This window comes from Berghia stephanieae, chromosome 1 (assembly GCF_034508935.2).
Source record: "Berghia stephanieae isolate SIO BIC M18660-M18661 chromosome 1, UCSD_Bste_1.3, whole genome shotgun sequence".
Lineage (NCBI taxonomy): Eukaryota > Metazoa > Mollusca > Gastropoda > Nudibranchia > Aeolidiidae > Berghia > Berghia stephanieae.
The window spans coordinates 44446202-44454605 of NC_088360.1; the positions used below are offsets into that span (position 1 = coordinate 44446202).

Sequence of the window (8404 nt, forward strand, 5' to 3'; positions counted from 1 at the left end):
TATATTTTATATTTAATTAAGATGATTAGTTCGGATTTCAACGATCATTTTTATAAAGAAAAAAATGCCATATTATTAATGAGCTCAATTTAATTCATATTCATCTTAGATAGTGCGTCTAAAGCAGCCAATAGCCTACATCATCGAGCTCACGCTGGACTACACACATGAATTCATTCATGAATGGATGACGCATCATGTATTGTTTTCATTTGTTGCCAAAATTAAATGTCCTTTTTTTTTCCTAAAAAATTGACAACTTGATTCATTTTAGGAAATCTGGCATATGATAAGTGTTTACTTCGGAAATCTTCACTGGTGAGATTCAGAAAGTTTAAAAGTTCAAAGGTTCATTGGAAAATGGCCTTTAAAAAATAGCAAAAGTCATGTTTTGTAATATATATTCAGAATTATTCATATCAAAACAAAAACACACAAGTACAATTATAGTGGCATTAAAAAAAATAATTAAATATATTGGATAGATTCATAATGAAATCCAATCCAGCTTATCAACGACGGCGTCCTATCCTAGCAACAAGTTTGCCGGAAGTTGGCGTTTAGAAGCTTCCTTCGATTTGATCACTGTAAATAGTGGGAAAGAAGGCATCAAAATGCCTAAAAAAGGGAAGAAAGGAAAGAGTGGAAAGGGAAAGAAGGGGAAAAAGGGGTGAGTTTTGTCCCCATGAACATTTTAATTATCAAAGCTTCAAAAATCACACGAACAGATTCAGATTTTCCTACTGGCTGGGAATCAATGACCACAAATTCCTATCCTACTATCTAGATCTAGTTCCATCTGTTATCTCTCTATCATCGCATTAATTAGATATCTACTTAATTTACTTACTCATACTCTTTATTTCTCACTCTACGACTTAAAGACTATATAATACTCGATTTACATCAAACCCAACGGAAGTTTAGAATTCCAAGACGTTACTGAAGACATTTCGGCATGCTTTTCACACTGTTATTGTTATTGAACCTTCCACTTCCATTTCTATGAATCATACTCATGTTCATACTTATATCTGTTTTTATTTTTACTTTTAGATTTATTGATTTATTTGGAATTATTGGTTTTAATTATGAAGTTTGGGGTATTGTAAAATAGTAACAAAGTGCATGAATATTCGAACAGTCAAATTACCAAATGATGACAGGCGGGTTGCTGTTATTATTGTTATTTTCGCATACATGATTTTAATTAATGATGTAAAGTAATTTGTTTTGCTTACTTCAACTTCAATATTTAATTTTTAACATTTCATGCTGTCATTGGCATCATAATCAGGATCGGGTGATGGATCGCATTTCTTGTGTTGATATTGTAAATCACTTTATTTTTAGGCCATTTCATATCGATGATCATAACATTCAAATAAACCATTATTTAGTCTATTTCTCGCCTTCAACAAATGCCGCAATATTGTATGCTCCCATTGATGTATTTTAAATATGAAATATAAATATGTATTTTATGAAATGTAGGATCTTAATGATAAAATACATGAACCATTTACAAGAGAAGTTCGATTTGACTCAATGCATCATATCCTACTACCACGTTAATTAAGAGAATAGAAAATGTGATATGGCTCAGATTTATGTGAATTTCTACATGCATTGCTGTTACTGCTTTCTTGAGGCAAAAGTTCAGGGTTGCAGTTACAATCGAATAAATAATGGAAGAAAATTATGACTTGAAAAATATGAATTATCAGCCTTGAAGAGTGAATGAGATTTGCTGTGAGGCTTCATACAAACACACACAAAAATAAAAAAAAACTGAAGAATCTGGAGTCTTTAAAACTTGCTAATGATGTATCTTACTATCCCTATGCTTAATAGAAATACACACTTATTCAGCTAGTATTGAACTCATTTCTGACTGTACTATGGGCAATATGCTGAACATTATATTATGTGGACTTTTAAAAAATCACATAGTTTCATGTGAATCACTAGAATATCGTATTATCATGTATGAGTATCTTTAATTTCCTGGCCTTCTTCTTAAATTGATAGCCAGTAATGGATGTCACGTTTCAGGCCTATCTATATAGTGGATACAGGGGAATAAATTATCGGGGATATATGCCTCGGATTCACCTGGTTATAAGCAATTTGGACAATTATATACTAAAATCAAATTATAACTAAATGAGAAGTTAAATACCACGATATCATGATTACTCTTTTTATGGTTTTGGATTGCTTTTTTAAATAAGTCTGCTAATATTATTCTGCGTTAATTTTTTTCTTATCAATCAAACCAATGTCGTTAGAAATTTGTCATATTTAACATCATGTATTTTCAGTTTACCCCAAGAAATATTTTTGGCAAGCTGGTCGAGAACCCTTTATTCATGACAATTGACTGCATTACCCTCTTTATAATCTGATTGTATATTTATAATTTATCAAAAAATTATAGAACATGTAAATTAAACAATATTCTATGCATTTTGTATTGAAGCTGTAGTTGATAATTACAATAGATCAGTTTTCAGCCATACAATCCATTTCATATTTTTTTACCTGAATAAAATGTAGCCACCCTATGCATTTAATTTAAAAACATTTCGAAACATTAAAAACATTTTTTTCGATCTTTATACCGCCATATAATCTATAGTAAATAAAGAGAGAATGGATTCATTGTCCATATATTTTCCCATTTGTATTTGTGTTTAACAGGAAGAAGGGAGGAAAGAAAGGTAAAAAGGAATCAGTTGTTGCACTGGCTACTGCTAATGCAAAGGTCTGGGAATCTAGGTTGGATGTTGCTGAGAAGACAAAACAAGAATTCAGGTATTATTTAAAATAATACATTATATCAGTGTTAACTGTGGAAATTTTCAGACAATTTCATAGAATAGATTATGATAAATATTTGACACAGTATCGCATACCTCTAGAAACATAACATATTGATAAAATAGCAAAATAACTTTCCGTTTTTCACACTTTTCTGAGTACCTACTGTATAACCTTTTGATCGTGTTTTTGTGCCTTTATAGAACATTTTGAGAAGTTGCACTTCAATAAAATTATTTCTAAGATAATAAAATATCGTTCTCTACCAAAATCTCAAAATCAATTTTTTAAAAGATTTTTCTAATAATTAGACCCAAACTGCCCATTAATATCTACCTATTGATTAATTTATGTATCCGTTATTTGTTTGTTAATTGATAATATTATTGATTTTCATTTGTTTTTTAAAATCACAGTGCATATTTAAAAGATCAAAATAGATAAACTGTCATGTAAACTGAAATAAATATATCACAACCCATACTTTGCTATAAAAATATATTAATGATTACACACCTTTTTTTTTCCTTCCATTTTCTACAGGGAAAATGCTAAAAAACTTATGCTGGAAAATGATGCTCTTCAGACTCAGATGTTTCAGACTGAACGAGATACAATCGATGTCATTACCTTTCTTAAGAAACAAGATCAAGACAAAGATGCACAGGTCAGATGGACACACGAGTAGTTATTTGATGCTGGTTTAACTTTTTTTTATGTATTAGAAGAGTTTTTATGTGTAATTTTTATCTAATTCTCTATTTAGTGATTAAGATCTTTTAAAAAAATTATTTCTGAATACTTGCCTTGTGTGATTTCATTTTATAATAAACTCCGGGATATAAAAAAGCAACTACTTTTTAGATAAGAGGGGTGGGTGGTTGCTTTATTTAAGAGAGAGAGAGAAGATGTTTTCTTATAATTGAATGTATGTGAACCCATAACCAAGGATTACTTAAGTTTTAAATAAAAGAAAATACATTATTTCGCATTTTTAAAAATTTCAGCTCGAGAGACATCAGCAACAGATGCGAGATAATAAAAAGGAACATAGGAAAGAAAAAGAAACCATTGTCGAAGACTTCAGTAAACAGATCAATGAACTTGAGGAAAAACTTGATACAAAAACACGTGAGGTTGATTTGATGCACAGTGAGCTCAAACTTGTAAAAGAGTTCAGAAGAAAGAGAGGACAGATGCAAAAAGAACTGGAAGATGTAAGTGGATTGTATAAAACATAAGAACATGTTAACTAAATCATTCTGGTCCCGTCTCCACATTTCAAAATAGCTATAGATAACATTTATGATATTTTGATTCAAGTATATTTGCTGTATTCAGTTTAGTTTAAAGAAAAAAAACAAACTAACAGTGGTAATTAATGTAAGTAATGTCAATTATGTTCTGTTCAATCTTTTGTAAATATTCTTGAGTGGCTTTAAAAACTGACAGAATATTTCTTTGCACCTTGCAGATTAAGGAATCCATGCACTGTGCCAACAGAGATCACAAAGCCACGCTGGGAAGAATGGAACAAAAGTTTTTCGAGGAAAAGGTATGATTACGTTGTTTGGCATATTCATTATCGTAGTCCAGGACACGGGACAGTATGCGGAGGAGGGGGGGGGGGGGGGGGGGGGGTCTAGTTTGGTCAGTTAGTAGAGCAATTGCCTCACAAACAAAGGGACAATTATCCCAAATGCCTGCAAGTTTGTTGTTAATTGGTTTTTTTAAAATAACCCTTCTATCATCTAGCAGTGATAGTAGAGCTGTCTGTGTTAGATCTTTCAGAATGGACTTGTTATAGACTATTTCCTATCAAAAGGCTAGCAAGCAACGTTCGTTTAACTCATCAGTGACAGGGATAATCTGGGCTATCTGAAAGGACTATTGATATATTATGGGCCAGTGCGAAATAAGGAAAAGTAAACATTTCTTGTCAGTTCAAAATGAGATATTCAACTGACCAATTAAATGGATACTGAACAAATTGTACACTCACATTGTACCTCATTAGTAGAGTAGAGATCTAAGGAAAAACTGCAACTGTAGAGATGGTAACGACAAAGACCTGGAGATGAGTGTGGGAAGTCAATAGTTAGTGAAATGTGTAGTAGTCTTTCAGAGCTATTAAGCTCATGAAGCCGAAGTTTATCCCAGTTTCCATAGCGTGAAGCGGACAAAATCAATTGATTGCTACCCTATGGATAGGATTATGGTCAATTACAAAGTACTTTCTGCCAGATCTAACAGAACCCGTTACGCAATCAGTGAAATATAAGTCATGGATAATTGGGTGAAATTGATAGATGTGACCTACTACATAAATGTTGGAATAAACTTGTTGAAGAAAATTATCAGAGTTTTAAAAAAAAACATTTATAACCAAATTTACTCTCCTCAATGAAGCATTTATTTAACTCAAATTTGATAATCTCAAATTCCAAATTTAAGTATTAATTCCATCTCGATATTTTATGTCACAAATGCAACAAGTGGCTGCCATGATAGGCAATAAGAAATAAAATGTTTTAATTGGAACTTCATTGTGTGTTTCAATTTTTTTTAGGGTTGTTGAAAAAGAAAATGGAGAAATTCTTAACATTTTTCATCTCTTTTAACCAGATGCGATTGCAGCAGGAGGCTAATCAGAAGATTGCAGAGTTGGCTGAAAAGGCACACACAGAGGCAATTGCGTAAGTGCTGTCTTTTGTACTGCAGATGGTCAAAGCATCAGCTAAAAATTCTTCAATTATACCTCAAAGTATCAACTCAAAATGCTTCAATAATGCCCAAGTGATGTGTGATATGAACAGCGAACCTACTTATTATAATACTGAAGATTATGTGTATCCAATTTACTCAATAGTCATGTATATAATTAATGGTTTAAGTATTGCCTTGTTATTATTTTGGCATTCTATATAAAAATATATATTAATTAGTTTGGCATTAGATATTTTAAAGTATTGTGAAAATATAAGAAACATAATATGTATTTCAGATGAATGAGATGGGGGAGGGGGGGGGGAGGGGTGTGAAGAGGGGCAGATTGTTTTATTTTTTCTCTCCCTTTTATTAAGTTGAGCACTTGATTATGTAACATCTTTCCCAAATCTGCTTTACTTTTTTTTTTGGAGAATTCTGGTGTGATTTATTTCTTGACTTTATTTTTCAAAGGTCTGAAGTTAGTGTTGTTATCATGTATACAAGTTGTAATTGGATAATGGAGGAAGAATGAAATTGTAAACATGAAGGATTTGAAAAGAAAATGATCAAATGTTAAATAATTACTGACTATTTGATATTCCAGTAACCTTGACGAGACCACAAAATCAGTTTATAAAGAAAATGTTCGGCTAAGTGAGGCACTGAACTACCATATGAAAGAAGGGGATTTGCTTCGGAGGGAGAGGGACAGGTTATTTGAGGAAAACAAGCAACTTCATGAAGAGAAAGAAGTGACTGATATGATGGTGCAAGAAAAGATTGTTCAGGTCAAGAGTCAAAAAGAAAATATCAAAGAGGTAACTATGTCAGAATGCTAATATTTTCCTTAAAGGCAAAAACTTTAATTACTCGGGCTTTAGCTACAGTGCAATGGTGCAGTGAATAATACGACTGAATTATCCTGCTCAAGGGGGAAGAGAAAGATGTCAAAAGCCAGTCTCAAGTCCTAGTCCTCTGGCTAACATAGCAATTAACCATCTCACTAAATGGCTTTGAAAAATCAATCCTTAAAATGTACTTATAAAATACTTTGAATAAGATAGAGGCCATAAGGGTTTGAAGTTCACCAAATAATATTAATAGTTGATTATCATTACCATCTGGCTTTCTACTTAATTGCTTTGAAAATGTTGCTGATAAAGATTTGCTCACTTCAATTTGATGAGGTCAACGATTGCCTATTGAATAGAATGTATGTCTATGACAATTGAGCTTTATGATATATGATAAGTAATATCTGTTGGAACAATATAAAATCTATTACTCTCACCGTTGGATGAATAATGAAATTTGAAAAATGAAGCTAAAGATTAACGCTAATTGTTTTTATGATGGCCATTCTATCGATCAAATCTAAGGGCTAAATAAAATACCTATTTCATATCAAAATTTCATTTAACAAAAATTATGATATCATTTCATCAACAGCTGTCAGAAAAGGTCAAAACGTTGGAAAAATCTTTAAGTCATGTAGTCAGAGAATTTGAGACCGAGAGAAAATCAATTGTGAAAGCAGGAGACACCGAAAACGAAGCCTCAAGAGTGGAGATTGCCAAGCTACAGAGAGTAATTGAGCTGAAGACAAGGGAAATGAACAAAGTGAAAAAATTAGCCAAGAACATCTTGGATGAGAGAACTGAGCTGGAAAGATTTTTCCTCATGAGTCTTGAACAAGTTAAAGCTGAAGTTTCTGCAAATCAGTAAGTTACCTTATAAACTTGAATTTAATTTTTCTTCTTTTGCCCCCCCCCCCCCCCCCACATTCCTCTATTTTTAGCTCCACAGTATAAGAATTGTCTGAAAAGGAAAGAGCAGAAACTGAACATCATTGTTTATGTAATTACGTATTCAATGAAAACAATAACTGAAATCTATAATGCCAGTTTTATATCTATTTGTGTTATTTAGAGTTGTATGTAATCTATACAAATTTACTTTTAGAAAATATACTTATATGAACACACCGCTCAAATAATTGCTAAAGGCGTTTTTATAGTGATAGCAGCTTTTTGAAAATCAAATGAGAAAGTAGGGTATTGGCGTCCCAGCAGGGATTGATTCTTTATTAACTCTTCAAAGTATAAGATGAAAATGGCGACCAATTCATTGAACTCATTTCCCGATTTCTACAATGGAGCATTGACATTTTCAAGATTAACTATACTTTAAAACTATTTAATCTATGTTGCATTATCAGTTCAAGGTATTAATGTGATATTTTTGAAGTCCTCAAAAAAAAAAAGTAATAGGGAGATTAAATTATTGGACCGTATTTCGTAAAATGTTACAAAAATGACTTTGTCACCGCTTTAAACTAATTATTCTTTTCAAAGCCACACATTGGAGAGAGTGATAAAGGTTTGTATATGCCATAATTGATTTTTTATTCACAAGCATATGTGTTTTAGGATTTCTCAAGTATTGAGTTTTAAATTGGAGGCATATTGAAACCATTATTTGTCAATCCTCACTATTCTTTAATAATATTATGCACCTTTAGTTTTATCTATCTATTGATTTTTCTTTCTTTTTCTTTTTTTTTATTCTATTTTTTTTTTAATTACATTATTAAGTCTATCTTTTTAATAAAATCTTATCACGCATCATCCTATCACTGTTTCTTATCACACTATTTGACGAATTAAGAAAAAAGATAAATTAGTTATAAATTCATCACCTTTTGTCTCACTTTAATCAGTTTTTAATTCGAGAATGAGTTGAAGATTATCTCAATCTGACACCAAACCCTGAGGGAATTCATTACGAACATATTTTATATGCGATTGCATGTGTCGTTTTTATTTTCTCAGTTTGTATTCATTTTCTTTTACCTCATGGGGAGAAGAAAGAT

General features: G+C 31.6%; 1 protein-coding gene across 1 annotated transcript in view; it reads left to right on the top strand.

Moving 5' to 3' along the window:
• Nucleotides 1-554: 554 nt before the first annotated feature.
• Nucleotides 555-8404, top strand: part of LOC144975599 (basal body-orientation factor 1-like) — a 16322-nt gene continuing 8472 nt past the window's right edge. The window contains exons 1-8 of the mRNA XM_078919764.1: nt 555-670; nt 2704-2817; nt 3367-3490; nt 3831-4040; nt 4298-4378; nt 5449-5519; nt 6137-6350; nt 6982-7253. Coding sequence (XP_078775890.1) covers nt 615-670; nt 2704-2817; nt 3367-3490; nt 3831-4040; nt 4298-4378; nt 5449-5519; nt 6137-6350; nt 6982-7253 — 1142 coding nt within the window. The 5' untranslated portion in view covers nt 555-614. The remainder of the gene's footprint in view (nt 671-2703; nt 2818-3366; nt 3491-3830; nt 4041-4297; nt 4379-5448; nt 5520-6136; nt 6351-6981; nt 7254-8404) is intronic.